We start from the raw sequence: 16,699 nt of genomic DNA, 5'->3' as shown, positions 1-16,699 counted from the left end.
ACAAACATAACTGTTATGTACTGACTTTCATTCATTCACAGTGTGCCATGTAACATGCAGCTCACATATCAGGTAAAGAAGATCTCCAGACCTTAGTGTGCAGTTTGGCCAGCTGCTTCTCATCCAGATTGGTCTGTTTGTACACCCTGGTCTTGTATCGAAACTAAGACAGAAAGAAAGTGTGGAAACGGAAGAGTTAATCCTAACGGAGGGCGCCTTTGTCCTCAATTCTCCTTTGGCCTAGATCCACAAACTGGGGCCTGCAGATTTATTTCACAGAGAAGCTTTATCTGGTTTGCTGAACAAACCTGATCTTCTACTTCACTGACGACAAGAAATGTAGAAAAAAAGTGACCTGGTTTTAAAGCAGTTAGTTAAAGATGGTTAGGAGCCTCCACTGAGACATTATGTAGCATGAAAATAAGGTGCGAGAATGGACTGGGGAAGTTAGCAGGTGTAGAATATAGAGAGGTTCCTCCAAGAAGTGTGTGAGAAACTTCATTGATCTAACTTGAATAATTCATAAATAATAGACACCATCATCCTCCCTGCAGGACAAACAGTTTAAAACATCAATATTAGACTTTTGCGATGACCCTTAAAACACACTCAAACTTTCAAGGAGGAGGGATCATGCGAGAGCCTGTTTAAACCGGTGCATGTACGAATAAAACCTCTTGAGGAAATCCAGGTCACATCGCTTCTGTCTTACAACTGTGTCAAAGAAAGTCGCAAATAGCACCTCCAAATATGGCACCCCTTTCTCAAAGGACTGTGGGTACTCTTTGAGCAGCCTCTCCTCCTCCAAGAACTTGGCGTCATGGCCGTCGGTGGCCGGTTGGAACAGACCGTAGTTCAGGACGTCCCGCAACGACTCGGTGAGGGAGCACAGCACCTGCTGCTTTGCCTTCCACACGGTGGCATCTGGGTTGAACCGCAAACATTTCTGCAGTGGATACAGGGAGAAAAAAGGCATGAGCTCAGCTTTCAGTTCACAAAGAAATGATTATTGGCACAATGAGAAACTCTAAATGTCAACGAATTAAATGTGACCTTTGCATAAATAATACACAGTTGGTGGTTTTCAGACATAAATTGAAATCATAGGGAAAGCAGCGGTAACACGAGAATCAAGAACTGATGTTAAAAATGATGCAACTGGACGGAATTCATTGTACGCATTGATCTTCTAATAGAAGCCGTAATGGAAGAAAACATCTCTTTTGTTAAATCTATAGACTAAGAATTAACTAGACGGGATGCTGGGATTTATCAAAATCTTTAAAACAGCTACAGGGAGTTCTTTGATTTCCTAAATGCATAAATTGTGAAAATAATATTAGAATCGATTTGTTAACTTTTAAACAGTACACTGCCTCAGAACACAAACATCTCAAGTATTTCCACATTTCAGAAGAAAATGTTAATCTTTACTCCATTTAATTTACAGCTGTAATCAATATTTACTTTTCACAAAAATATTCTACCTAAAACACATAGATTAAGTGAATAGAATACACCACATTGTTAAAATTTAGACCAGTTTAAGGTGAAACATTTTCGGGTTGTGGCACCTCACAACAAAGCAGATATTATGTTTATAACGTGTTATTAGTGCCACTAAAGCCTTAGACGGTTTCATATCTATGCTTGTTCAAATCCTGAAAAAGTTAAATTATTCAATATTTTACAAAAAAAAGAAAAGACAAAAAGCACATGTGTGCGTGCGACCACCTTTATTGACCACACACACGTTTGTTTTTCTTTCTCTCCCAATAATCATTGTACAGATTTATTCCAGGACCCTTTGGAGGGGCCGAGGTCCCAGTTTTAAAAAAACACTGGATTAATATACTTAGAAACTGAATCTCACTTGAACAGCCACATCTTTAAAGTGCTGTTTATCCATCAATGCGTCAGTATTAACAATGAAATAATGTTGATTATATTCACCGGAACATTTTTTTCTATTTTCACTGCAGGACATTTGGAGTATTCATACATTGTAGTATTTGGTTTTTCACATCAGTACTGACAGTAGATCATATATTCAAAGTCCTACGCTGATTAATCATCCTGTATCCTCTACACTTTATCTTACGACCTCTCTGTGTGACTACAGTCCTGTGGCAGTGGAGGCTCTCAGCGGACTGACTGCAGCACACTGAGGCCGTCGCCCTCTTGAGCCAGCAGGGGGAGACAGCTGCAGAGTTAAAAAAAAAAGGGGGGGGTGATTCCCGGTGGCCTCGGTTTGCAGCCAGGATATTAATGGCAGTTTGGTGCAGCTTTAAGTGCGTCCGCTGGGGTCACGAATGGCCAAATGCATATCAGCTCAGAGGCCCAGTCAGCAAAGTGGAGCACAACTCACCACACAGATGGCTGACATAAGGTGTTTGGCACTGCTTCTTTCCCTCTCCCTCTCTCCCTCTCCCTGCCCAAAGTGGAGTTGGGATGTTCTCTGACCTTGAGGCAGCAGCAGGACGAGCAGCCCATGCAGAGAACAGCCAGCTGCAGACACCCCTGCCTCACGTTGCATTACTGCAGGCACTCGTCTCTGGCCAACACTTGTAACCCACAATGTTGGCTCAGTCATGTCATTCATCTTCATCTCTTTACACACACACACACACACACACACACACACACACACACACACACACACACACACACACACACACACACACACACACACACACACACACACACACACACACACACACACACACACACACAAACACACACATGTGTCTCTGTGCATTTGTGTCCTACAGAGAAAAGAGGTAAAAACCCTGCAGAGAACTAACACAACATTTTCTCTATCTATTTTATTCAGTGTTCGCGCACAGCCAAACCGGTCGCCACGGCAACCGGGTTCATTAGTGGAGCAAGCTGCTTGTTGCCATAGAGACATCCCTGTGTTCCCTTGGAGATGGGGTACTGGGAGGGTGTGCATGTGCTTGTGTGTGAGGGTGTGCATGGTTCTTTTTTTTTTTTTTCAATTGTGCATGCGTGCGGTGTGAGAGAGCAGAGTAAGAGGGAGGGAACGTCTAAGATTATGAGTATGGGATTGAAAGAGGATGAACAGGTGTGTCTGTTTTTATTAGATTAGGTTTCTACACACACACACACACACACACACACACACACACACACACACACACACACACACACACACACACACACACACACACACACACACACACACACACACACACACACACACTTCAAAGGCTACAAGAAAATTATCATAAACTAACGGAGCTTCAGTTTGTGTTATAACTTTGCTTACAGCCTGAGAAGCTTTACAGAGTTGGAGATTTTACTGAGGCGGCCATCATGCAGCTTATGGATCCATTCACCTCCGGGAATATGACTGATCCTACAGCCTCCAACCAGCCAGCCAATTAGAGCTCATCACGGATTCATCATCCTCATCAGGTTCTTCGAAATAAATGCACCCAGGTTCTGTGAGCAGATGGTTTTTCCCACCGACTCAACTCATATTACTCACAGTTTTGTACTGTTCTGAATTCATTGGTGCAGATTGGAGACTGGGCTTTTTTTCTAACATCAGACAGCCTTGCAACTTAGCCTCCAGTGGAGCTGCTGTGTGTCGGAATAGTTGAGGCTGAATGCAAACTGTTAATGTCCAATGACAGTATTGTTTCTGTGCCAGAACATAAAGATATAAATGCCAAGATGTTTTTTTGTTTTTTTTCTGTCTTGATTAAAGCTTGTCCCTACGAGAAGACTGACTGATCATTACTCACTGGGTAAATTACACAAAGCACTTAAACCGCTTAGTGCCAGGATCTAGAAGTAGTACTCGGATAGTTTGAAAATGGCAGTGTAACAGTGTAAAAAATACTCAATTACTACATTCAAATACCTACTTATAAGCACATAAATATTAGCACCTTCATACTTGAAATTGCTGGGAGGTCATTGATCAGTGAAAAACATTCTTCTGCTCATTTATCTCTGTACTTTTGATTCAAAGTATTGGATGGTGGGATTTCTTTGAGCCTGGAACTGTTATTTGAATAAAACCATCAAAGATATCTAGAAGGGAAATCTTTCTTTTGATGGAAACATGACAAAAAGGGCTCATCTGACGCACTGCTATTTGTAAGCAGTAACAAGCCTACAGGTTAGAGGCCACTGCTTTAATCTTTAGCAATGCAACTTTTGATTTAGTGCTCTATCAGTCAGAAACATGGAGAGGAATATAAAGGACAATATTTCCTGAGATGAAGTGGGAGAAATGTAAATGCTCAAGTACATCATCGTTAGACTTGAATATATTTGCTTCCCACCAGTGAAATGAGACAAACCAGGATTAACACTTACACTCAGCCAAAGTATCTCTCCTTCTTACAGTTTGCTACTGGAAATCACACTGTCTAAATTATTCACGAGATAACAGCCAGGTAGAGGTGGGAGAGAGGATCACCCACTGCTGTTCGTCTTTTGTTTTTTAACTTTCCTGAGAGCATGGTAACAACTGATTAAGCGAGATAACACAAGAACAACGGAACAGATTTCAGGGGTATCAGGTGAAATGATGCAGTACGGGTTAGGAAAGAACCCATCAAATTTTGCTGTGGATCCAGGATGTTTTTTGTATTACTTTCTTTTAAGATTGTGTGATGGGGAACAGATATCAATGTGTGTGTGTGTGTGTGTGTATGTGTGTTATCATACCCGTGTTCCGACAGGCTAGGCAAAGCAGGCAATTGCCTGGGGCTCCGAGCTGAGGGGGCCCCCAAATATGGCTGATTGCAGTCTACAGCAATGACAGTTTTGTAAGGGTTCGGTTAGCTCTTGGGCCCCCCAGGTCCTTTTTGCCTGGGGCCCCAATGTCCCTTGAAACACTTCTGGTCACGATTCTATGTCACTGCATTTCATAAGCAAATACATTTGAAATATAATGCATTGTATGTTTCTAATAGAGTCCTTTAAGTCTTATTTTCCTTCGAGGAAATGTAAACACAAAAATCTGACAGCGTAATAACACTATTTTAAACACAAATCGCTTTGTTTCAAGTGTTTTCTCAACACAGATTCATTTTTCATGGTCCTGGTGCAGCAAACTGCCTCATTATTTCTTGTTTCAAGCTTAAGCCGTCACTTCCAGAACATTTTTAAACAAACTGATTTGAAGTCAAATATTCTTACTGAAAAATGGTCGAAATAATTTACAGAAATAACGTCGAGATTGAAGGTTTTGCAGATCAGTACGCCAAACAGTTACATTCAGTAACAGGCCACTTATACATGAATGCAACACTAATAATGATAATATACAAATGAATTAGGCTTTTTCTGCATGAGAACTTTCACATACAGTATTTTTACACTGTACTTGTGCACATAATTAGGTACTAGTATGTAAATGTAGTCAGTGCCACAGCTGACTTTCAGTTGTAGATGAAATTCTTAAGTCCTTCTGTTTCTCTTTAGGATGCAGACCAAAAATTCTGTCTTGCCTCCCGAAGCCGTGATCACACTTTCCCACTCACACACGCCCACTCACTCTGTCCATCCTGCTCTTTATCTTCTGCTGCATATCTCTGCCTTCGTTCTCCCTCCTCCTTCCTGCTCTCCCTCCATCTTTCTGCAACAGCTCTGCCATCTTTCTATGCAGGAATAAGACTCTCTCTCTCTCTCTCGCTCTCTTTCCTCTCTCCATCTCTGTCCTTTTTCTGCAGGCCAAGCGCACAGGGACTAGAAGCCTTTAATGAGATCTGTAGGGAAATAACCCCCCACCAAAGACACACACACACACACACACACGCCAGCCATGTCACCATTTAAGTCAACTTCTCTCCATACCTCACTCTCTTTCTGTCGCTCCTCTCTTAACCACTCCAGCCACCCCCTTCCTCTCCACTGCAGTTTGTACAAAGAGCAAATTAATTTCTTTGAAGTGTCCCTGTCATCCCCTCTTTGCCTTGTGCTCTCTCTCTCTCTGTTTCTGTCGTCTTTCTCTCTCTCTCTCTCTCTCTGATGCAGCCCTCCCTTCTCTTCTCCTTCCATACTTACCTCCCTATTATCTCACCCCCTCTGTTCACCTTTGGGGCTCACCCTTTCACTGACATGCAACCTTTACACTGCTGCAGAGGCACTGTGGAGTGTCTGAGTCTTGCAGTCTGAGTAGTTCACATAGCCTGTCTGACTAGGCACTGGAATATGAGAGTGTGAGTCCTTGCGTGCATGCGTGTCTCTGTATTTCAGCATGCAAAGTGTTTACTAGGCCAAATCCTGCCTCAGGGGCTTCTGATCGTACTTCGTAGTTTGCACAACTTCAGCTCAAGTAAGACCGTGGAGGAAAAAACTCATTTGTTTCACACTGCTTAATGCACTTGGAAGGAAAATGCCAACTCGTCCATGTGTGCAGTCTGACAATATAATAAACCTGCAAACAAAATGGCCTTGACCTCCTGCTGCGAGAGGATGGTTTCAACAGCTTCTGATACACTGTCACTGCTGAGTTAATGGACCTGTACATATTTCATTAGACACCAGTGTTAGAGGCAGGATCAAGGTCCACAACCATAATAAGCCCAATCATCAGTATGCAGATGCTTTAAGGACAAATGGAAATAATATAGTAAGTTAAAGTTATGAATTCAAAATCTCACAAGATAAAAAGCAGTAAAAATACGTGTAATATATTATATGTGTAATGTATTATATGATGGGATTTATTAAATCTGAATGAATAAAGTAACATAGAATGGAAATAATGAATTAAAATAACTTGAAACCGAGTATTTGACTGAATGCACTTAGTTACTTTGCACTGTGACGCCTACACTCAAATCAAGTGTCCACCCGGCGTGACATCACCCATTGGTTTGTGAACTGCCATTGTGAAGCATCAAGTTTGGTTCAAGTTTTTTGAAAACAGAAGTCACACCCACCCACACCTGCGACCTGCACCCACTGGACAGTACTAGCTGTCAATCACACGGTATCCACACACAAATACATATGGTGCTTTATACAGTAAATGGCACGATAATTTACTAAATGAACATCATGCTGTATTGAAGAAGCCATAAAACTAGAGATTGAGACCATAAACTTCTTAGGAAAATGTTTACTGACGTCATAAATCAAGAAACAGACTGATTTAAAACCCAGTGGAATCGCCCTCTTCTGGTCTTTTAAGGGAATACAAGTGTCATACAGGTCTTGGCATTACTTTGAGGACCCAATAGTTTAATCTGAAATTTGGTCGCTACAGTAATTGATTCATTCTAATGTTGAAACAACAGCATTAACATGACAAGGTCAAACCTTAGTGTATGGTGGTACTGTGGAAGGTCAATGTGCAGACTGTGGAGTTAAAATCCGCCATGGAACCACAATACACCATTTGAAGTGTATCATTGCATCATATTTGCTTGCATCAATTTTCGAACTAGTGTCGGTTTTAGCCTTTCAATCTTTTTCTCTCCTCCTACTCTCTGTGCTCACATATGCAGAATTTTAATACAGTCCAATTCCCAATAAAGCTGTTCTCATTTACACGTTTTGTTTTGCTCATTCTGTTAACAAACAAGGACAAATATGAAATAGAGATGAAATCTCTGCCACATTCATATTAAACGTAAATCAGCAGTCACTTCCAAACTGTTTCCAAGCTGATGTTTTTTGCAGCAGCCCTGTTCCTGCACATCTGACCTGCAAATCCCAACAGTGATGCTCGGTTAGCAAACAGCGGGCTGTATAAGAAGCCTTCTGCAACACAGGCTCGGTTTGCCAGAAGTGCCTTAACCTTCAGCACATATAATGGGATAAGACATCAATTCTTACGCTGCAAAAATGTGTTTTTTTTACAGAGAACCTTCATCTGTCCCTCTCTCTCCAGCATGAAGTGATGGAAATAAAGCCAACTCAACTTCTCCTTGACCTGTAACAGCAACCAACTGAAGCCCAGATTTTGTCTGCGTGCAGTAATGGTCTAAACCCCCTCCTGACCACGGACTGATAGAGCCCACAGACCTCTCCCTCTGTCTGTCAGATCTGTGCATCAGCAGTTAGTCTTCATCGACAGCGACTCGTGAGCGATCTCCCCAGTTGGTTTGTGCTGCTCTACTGAGAGATTGTAAAGCGGCAAAGGTAAATGCCACCGAGGGGGTGGTGGTTGCAGAATCATCAACACAACTATTTCCCTGAGTGCTCTGTGGAAACGTTACAACAGAAATTAACTAACACTGACCACTGGATAAAGGTCTGAGGGAATTAGCAACTGCCACATTACAAAATACACAAAATAGCAGTCATGGTTACAGAAAAATGAGTCCAGCTCTTCAAAAAGGGCACAAATAAAAGGTAATGGCACAAAGAACATAGATTGTATATAAACAACGCATCGCCATCTCCTCCCACTGTCCAGAAATGATATGATAGAAAGTTTGTAATTTTGCTCCAGTAACGTCATTTGGAGCAAGATTCTGCACAGTAGCAATCGAGGGAACAAGCCCTGGTTTCGAGGACGTGCTGATACACAACCAACTGAGCTGTCAATCATTTTTAAAGCATCAAATTACTAATTAACACCAGATAGATAAGATGAGAACTTATGTGATCGGAACTACCTAAAATGATAGACACCATCTTAGAGAAAAATATATTAAATGTGTACTTTGACTCATTGTTTTAGTCCATCTCCCATCTACAAACATGGAAGAGGTGGAGTTTATGACCTATACTGCAGCCAGCCAGTAGGGGGTGATCAAGATGCTTTGGCTTAACTTTAAGGGAGCTGTCATGGCAGCCATCTTTACATACAGTCTATGGCTTGAATTTAATGTGTGTGACAATCCAAAGCTCTACACTTCAATGCATTATTCTGTTTTCTAAATTCACGTTAATATTTGTCTTGCTTTTCTGCATTCAGTGTCTCCCCTTCTTAAGAGTCGTCTGAGTCAGACAAATTATATTTTACAATGTTACGGCCTCTTTACAGTCTGTTATTTCCCTGTTCTTGTTACTGTTCAGCTGCAGCAAAGAAACTCTGTCCTGGGAAAAACAAAGAGAATGTTACACTGAAAAAGGCAAAGCACTTGATTCCTGATTCTATTTTCTCTGATTTCTGAAGCCTAATACAGTTCTGCCCAAATAAGAGGTCTGCAGATTTAGTCCCCCATCATTTAAATTGAATGTGCATCCAGAAGTAGTCTTTTGATGTCCAGTAAGTGGAACTGCCGACCTTTCTTGGAGGTGAATTAATCCACATCTTGGCCCTTTTTCATGTTGTCAAGCCATTCTAGTGAATATAGTTCAGAAAAGCAGTTTATTTTATGCAAAAACTGCGGTAGTTGTTTTTGTAATTCAGCAGCAGGGGGCTGCCATCTTGAATCTCGCACCGTTTGAATGAAAAGGAAGAATAATTACAGCAAGAAAAACACATTTCATTGTTCATACAGGAGCCTGAATGTTGGTTCAAGAGATACAGAAACATTAGAATCAATCCTTTATGTAGCTTGTGTTTGAGGCTTGAAAATGTGGTTATTCACAAAGATTTGACATCAGATTTGTTTTCAAATATTGGTACCAGCACTAAAAGATATATTTCAGGCTTTAATCACCAGGAGCCGTTTACTGCCTCAGGATTTAATGTAGCCACATGTTTGAGACCCACTGGAAACATTATGTAAGTTGATGTATCAAAGTAAATTGGTGAAGGCAAGTCTGTAATCAGTCGACATCTCAGAGATGCTCAACACTGACTGATGAAAATCCCACATCACAGAGCTACATAACATGTCTATTAAAACAGAACAACAATAATTACCCGTTTATGTGTGTGTGTGTGTGTGTGTGTGTGTGTGTGTGTGTGTGTGTGTGTGTGTGTGTGTGTGTGTGTGTGTGTGTATTCTCCACATGTGGGTGCTCTTTCGTCACGACAAAACCCTCCATCCTCAATTCCTAACATTTGCATTTGCGTGATACAGTCACTCCCTCATCTCATTACAACGCAATTAACGAGCAATTAGAGTTTATTGAGGGTGAATTAGCTGACACGTGGAACAGACCTAATGTACTGGGAGAGCTAAGGGATATTACCCGAGCCCGTGATCAGGAGGTTGAGGAGATACGAAGCAGAAAAAAGAAGGAAAAAAAGGAACATCTGAGTGCACTTTAATCTGAAAGAGCAGGGTGTGAAAGAGAAGGAAGGGAGAAAATGGCCTGAAGAGGTTGAGTCAGGGCAGGATGACGGAGAGAGAGCAAATGCCAGAGTGATGTCGGGTTTTAACTCTCATGACTTTGAAAAAGCAATATGTGACAATGTGTACAGAGTCAGTACATCTTGGGAGGAAGTCTAAAGGGCGTGTTTAAGCTTCTATTGCTAATGTTTGTCTGAGTGTGAGAGTTTAAAAAAAGGAAACCATCAGAGATTAAAAGGGATAAGAAGAAGCACAATTTGACTCATAACTGATAATTACCTCCACCAGTGTTTTCATTGCTTTCCATTTGTCTGCAGGATTACAAAAAAAAAACTACTGAACCAATTTCAATGACATTTTAATGGAGGGGTAGGTCTTTTGACATTTCTGTAAATGTCTCTCTTCTATCAAGGCCCAACAGTGAACCTACATTTACATTTACTAGATCTGGATTCTTATTTGGATCTGTACCAAATTCCACACACTCAGAAATATCACTTGCCTAAACATAGCTGATTCTTTTGATCATAATCCATAAATTATCAAGGAAAATTTTAAAAAACATAAAAATGTTGGTACCTGGCCCATCTTTGTTTAAAAAAAAACACAAACCAATAAACAAACGGACGGGGGGGAAACATAACCGTGTTGGTGGAGAAGAAGAATATAGTAAATAAATATTGGCACCCAAGTCAAAAACATCAGCACTTAACTACTTAAAAGTGTGAACACCTTGCCTGTTAAAGGACTCAGATTAGGTGCATTTGTGCGTTTTTTGAAGGCCTTTTTATTTTGGTGTTAAAGATATAGTTTTTGTGACTAGAATGAATTAGACACTATTGATTTTTAAAGAGGTGATGGTGAATTTCTTGAATTCATTCCAATTAATTTTGTTTCACAGTGTAAATGCTGTTTTGTGGGATTTTTCACACAAGCAATGATGACGTTTATATTTTAAAAAGCAGTATTTACAATGCTCAGATCCAAAGATACAGTATAAGAGAAGTTACAGGAAGCTTAAAAAGACAACATAGGGCTTTCTGTGCTTAAATCACTTTCCATATTTATTTATTTCTTGCTTACTTTATCCCTCTGCATCTATCTCTAACTCTGTCATCCTCCATCTACCTTTATCTTTCTCAGCTACCTTCCATCTTCTTTGATCCATTTCTATTTCAGTCTTCCTTTATTTATCTCAGTCACTATTTTTCCCCATCTCTCTCTCCACCCATATGTGCCACATGTATGTTTTATGGGACTACCGAGAAATTCCTGAGGTTTTAACCCCAATCGCCTCTTTCTACAATTAAACTTTGACGTCGATTTGTTCGAATAAATAGGCAACGGTGAATTATTTATGGTTGGATTTAAAAACACTGAATCAAGCGCACTTGTGCATCCACACACACACACACACACACACACACACACACACACACTGCTGAAAACACCCATGCACAGATCAATAATAAATCACACGGCAGCAAGAGGGAGGAAGAAGCGTTGAGCGAGGCATTTATAGTGCACTGGGATGGCAAATATAAAATATGGACATTCGTTTCCACAGCCACATACAAATACATTTATTTCATTTGCGGCTTTATACTGGCTGGTGATTTATCAAAGCGGCACATCACAGAGGCCTCGATCACTTATTAGAGAGGAGAAAAGAGGAGAGACAGCAAATGTCTGAGAAGCCCTCTGATTGTCAAATACAAAGAGTCTCGTTTTCAGCAAATGCGGCAATGAACAAAGACGCACACTCCTTTCCTCTGCCTTTTCCCGGTTTTGTCTGTCCTGCTCCAAAACATACAAATTGGATGCAGCCTCTTTCTAATATGGGCTTAATTATTTGTTCTTCCTCGCTCTTCAGTTACTAGTCTGTGAGTAACAGCTATAAAAAATAGACGCAGACTGCGGGTTCAGAAAGTGAAGCCAATGTGGAAGTGCCTGGAACCTGTACTCTCTCGAATGACCTGCAAAGGACGACTCCACTGGCTGCAAAAAGAAGACTTTATGGACGTTTAAGAGAAAATTAATACTTCTCACTTGATTTATAACATCAGTAAACATTAACCAAAAGGAGTTCATGATCTCAATCAAAAGTTTGCAATAGTCAAATAGACGATAAAGCTCGGTATACATTAGAGTGTGGATATACTGTTGATTGACAGCTAGAACCATCCAATCAGGTGCAGGTCACAGGTGTGGGTGGGCATGCAGCGTCCTCCAGCTCTCAGTTCTCAGTTCTCAGCTCCAACTCCTTCAAATACGCTTACGTCTGGTTTCAAAAAACCAAGATGGCGCTCGACAAAATATCAAACTCAAAGCTTCAAAACGGCAGCTTACAAACCAATGGGTGACGTCTCAGTGGGATGCCACTTGATTATTCTCTTTGACATATCGCTCAGCAGGAGAGCACAAACAGGAAAAAAGAGAGAAACTATGTGCCAAGCGACTGGCAACTAACAAAAGATTTCCATTGGAAGGGGGTTATCAAGCCCATATGGTGTTTTAAATGTGGATCACAGATGAGAAAAAGAAGCAGTCAGCACTTTGGCTGCACGAGTATTTGCGTGTACAAACTTGCTGTACATAGTCCATCAAAGAATTCAAGCGGGTTGTCGCAAAATTGTTGTTGCTGTTGACTAACGTGATCAGCCTTTCTGGGGGGGGGCTCAAGGCCCCAGGATATTGCCTACTCTGCCTTCTCTGCTGCAAATTTGTCATAAGCAACCAATTTGCTCTTCTTGATCCTCAAAGTCGTGACGCCTGAATTTCTCTTCTAAAACCACTGTGTAGCTCCCAATACTCTCACAAACCAACAAAAGAGCCAAGGTTCATGTGTTGAAAGAGCAGATCCCGAGCTGCAGGCGAGCAGCTGAAGGGAAGCTGGAGACAGACATGGTGCTAAATTTTTTACTCATCACAGATCAGCAAATAGTAAATAAGGCAAAATGTAGCGTTAGAGCGAAGATTTCTTACAGGCATGAAGGGAAAAACCTCTTAATATAGTTTTGGGGAGCAGAGGTGAGTTTCTAAGGGTTTTTATCATTGCCAGGAATGTGGGAGAGTGGCTTCAGTAAATGGAGGCAGCTGCATCTCCAGCCTCTGCAGCCAATTTCGACACGCTTTGCAGGCTTTCGTAAGATCCGCAAATGGAGAGCGATGGCGGCTTGTTCTATCACGATTCTGGACAGCACGCTTAAAACCAGTCACTCCGAAAAGGGCTTTTCGTGGCGTGCTTTATCACACCAGTTTTAAAAGCTCTATTGCAACACAAAGCCAGAGGCGGCACTTCCCCCTCTTCTCCTCACTTCAACTTCGCTCCCTCTAAATCCTTTCTTGCTCCTTGTGTGTTTTAAAATCTAATTCTTGCCCATATATTCTCATTGTGATCTTGTGTGCAATTTGGCACGGTCTCTCGCCGTCACTCCGTTTCCCTCGGTCACCTTGGAAGTCTCCCTCGGCCTCACAGAACAATCACTTTGCTGATGAGTATTTCTGCTCCTCTCAGCTTTCCGCCAGTGATGTAGAGAAAAAAAACTGAGAATCTATTTGACATAATAAGTCAAATCCTCTGTGATTTGCAGTGTTTCTGGAGCACAGAACGGTTTTGACTAAACTGACAACATATACTGTCATGCGCTCACAGACAGATAATGAGACTACGGACAGGCCCCTGGGCACAGACGGCAAACATGGCTACCGCTCACCTAACATCCGTCTTCAGGCTCCTAAGGCTCACACAATATTGTGTCAGTGCGGAGGCTTAAGTGTTCTACAGAAAACCTGAAGGGACAAACGCTTCTTTTGAAGGTGTCATAATGGCTTTGTTGTTGTGACATAAGTGAAGGTTAAAGCCTCTTCTTCTGAGCTTTTTACTCTCTAATCCACCAACTCATTTAATGCACCCACTTATCAAAACAATGATCTGAGTGTACATGAACTGTTTGTATATATCAAAAGGACTGTATGAAATGTTATACCCAAGAGTTAGATAAAGGGGTAAACCTAGAGCCTTGCTATTTAGAAATAGTCCAGCATATTATTCCATTTATTTGAATTGTTTATTTTTGGAGGGACATACACATAATTAAAAGTAATCCCTCTAGAGTTGCTCATTTGCATCTGTCATCCCTGGGCAGGTAAACAAAAAAGTAAATAAATGAAGTAACTCATTAGATCAAATAACCCACTTTAACCCACAAGATATCACTTGTTAATTAGTGTGCAGGTGGATTTTGTTACCTGCAGACAGAGCCAAGGAAGCTGTTTCCCCCGTTTTCAGCTTTTATGCCAGAAATAATAAAGCATTGAATAAAATGTCAAACATCTATGTAAAGAAAAAACAGTAGTTGAGGCAAGTTATATTTTAAATGCAGATCTTCGTAGAAAAGACCAGCTTTTTTCAGGGATGCAAGAAAATGAAGCACAAAGAAGATTAAATGGTGAAAATAATGAAAAATGTGTGAGCAGAAATGCTAAGATGGTCAAAATAATGGGGTACGAGCTCGGTGGGACGGAGGCTCTTTGTGTTTGTGAACTTTCAGGGTTTTGTTGTTACTCTCTGTGGGTGTGTGCAGAGACAGAACTCACCGTTTGCTTAATGTCTGGGATCCCAATGCGAAACACCATCATGGCGATGTGGGTGTCCTCAGATGGCACCGAGCCGGTGCTGCGCTCCTTCAGCCTCCTCGGCTGCTGCTGCTGTATCTGATTGGCTGGCTGTTGGTGTGTGGGTCCAGGGTTGGATGAATAGGGGTTAGCGGTGTGCCCAGGGTTCCCTGGCCGGATCTGTCTGTCCCCACCGGGCCGTGCAGCCAGTTTCCCTGCCTGCCTGTGTCCATCACTTCTGCCCCCCCTCGACAGGCCTCCCCGCCTGACCTCCTCCACCATCTCCTCCTCGTCATCTTCCTCCTCCCCCTCCAGCTCGCCATTCTCCTCCTCCTCCCCGTCCTCATCGCGCTCATCCTCTTCCATTTCCTCCTCCTCTTCTTCCTCCTCCTCTTCCTCGTCCTCTGCCCCTGGATAGAGATGTCGATTGTTTCCCAGCATTCTTTGTTGCTCCTCGTCGCTGGACAGGGGGCTGAATGGCATCGTCATGGCGACAGGGAGGGGGGCACCAGTGTCAACACCATCATTCCCAGTGAGACACTGCATGGGGAGAGAAAGGTGGAGAAGACATGATTAAAACAGATATAGAAAAGTTTCTTGCCAAACTGCAGAAATACAGTACTTCCAAACCTCCATGTATGATGACATATACTCCACACAGCTCATGCGTATATTAGGTAAAAGTGCTTTTCATTTTCACACTTCCATGATTTCCATGCACATGACTGAACCTTCAGACACATGAAACATATCAGTATTTGACTCAAAAATAGCTCTACGGCTGATGGCGTGATACCATATTGGAATATGCTCCGACTGAAAGCGCTACTGTGACACGTATGACTTCAGAGGACAGTGCTACACAACGTTATATATTTGCAATGATTATGCATTCATGTGGTGTCGGATAATAATCCGAAAAAAGAGTTCCCTATACTGGGAACATTCATGTGGACGCCATACAAGTCAGAAAGTCTGACATGAAATGGAAACGTGAAACACTTTTGGTACAAGATGCTGAAATAATCACACAAGTTTTAAATAGTAGCTTCTGATGTGAACTTGATGTCCATCTCTCACTTAACACCAGACCTTTCAGCCAACACAGACGTTTTTATGATTGACATGGGCCTGTCTCACATGATCCTTTTTCTTTGCTCTTGGTTGTAATGCAAATACTGGGGGGGGGGGGGAACTACCTAAACACTCTGGATCCCAAATACAAAACATTATATTTACAGCATCCACATACCCAACAGTCTGACTTCACAGCACATGAGCACACAGAAGTCAGGACGACCTTCTGAGGAGCAAATGACTGAGGCCTTTAAAAAGGGGGAAATGTTCCTCTGTAGATTTTTTTGAAGACAACAGATCTTTCTGTCCGTCTGCAACAATATGTTCAAAATTTTGGAAACCCCTGATAAAGTTAGTTTGACACCTTTTACACAGGAAATGTTAAAACCTTCTGGGAATGTTAGACTAAAGTAAGAGACGAGGACTCGACTGAGTGACTGAATAAACAGTCTCTAATCAGACTTACAAGGCCCGGGACACAGGTGTGGAATGAGGAAACTTGGTGGTATCCAAAAACACAATTTAAAAAAACTAAACTGGGTGAAACACACACAAAGAGTTAACACTGAGAAATAAACTCACAGAGAAGGGAGGGAAACACACCGACAGCTTCAAACACACAAAGGTGAAGCACATCTAAGATACTCACAAAGGGCGGGAAGGCAGACAAAGACAGGAAGTGAAGTGCTCCAAAACAAGAGACGATGGCGAGTACAGAATAAAACAGGAAATAACAAAAAAAAAGTACACAAAACAGAAAAACAGAAAATGAACCAAGGCAGAAACGTGACAGGGAAAAGATTTACATGAACTACACTGCACAC

The 16,699-nt window shown here is 41.7% G+C and overlaps 1 protein-coding gene across 3 annotated transcripts in view; it reads right to left on the bottom strand.

Moving 5' to 3' along the window:
* Positions 1-16,699, bottom strand: part of shank1 (SH3 and multiple ankyrin repeat domains 1) — an 86,420-nt gene that overhangs the window by 46,431 nt on the left and 23,290 nt on the right. For 2 of the 3 annotated variants that reach the window (XM_035180400.2, XM_035180399.2), the window contains exons 2-4: positions 14,781-15,338; positions 743-946; positions 92-163 (exon numbers count right to left, since the gene is read on the bottom strand). In XM_035180400.2, coding sequence (XP_035036291.2) covers positions 92-163; positions 743-946; positions 14,781-15,287 — 783 coding nt within the window. In that variant the 5' untranslated portion in view covers positions 15,288-15,338. Of the gene's footprint in view, positions 1-91; positions 164-742; positions 947-14,780; positions 15,339-16,457; positions 16,548-16,699 lie in introns of those variants that run through there. The other variant, XM_047343970.1, reaches the window with a different exon arrangement.

This window comes from Hippoglossus stenolepis, chromosome 16, assembly GCF_022539355.2.
Source record: "Hippoglossus stenolepis isolate QCI-W04-F060 chromosome 16, HSTE1.2, whole genome shotgun sequence".
Lineage (NCBI taxonomy): Eukaryota > Metazoa > Chordata > Actinopteri > Pleuronectiformes > Pleuronectidae > Hippoglossus > Hippoglossus stenolepis.
This window is presented reverse-complemented; position numbering and strand designations above follow the sequence as displayed.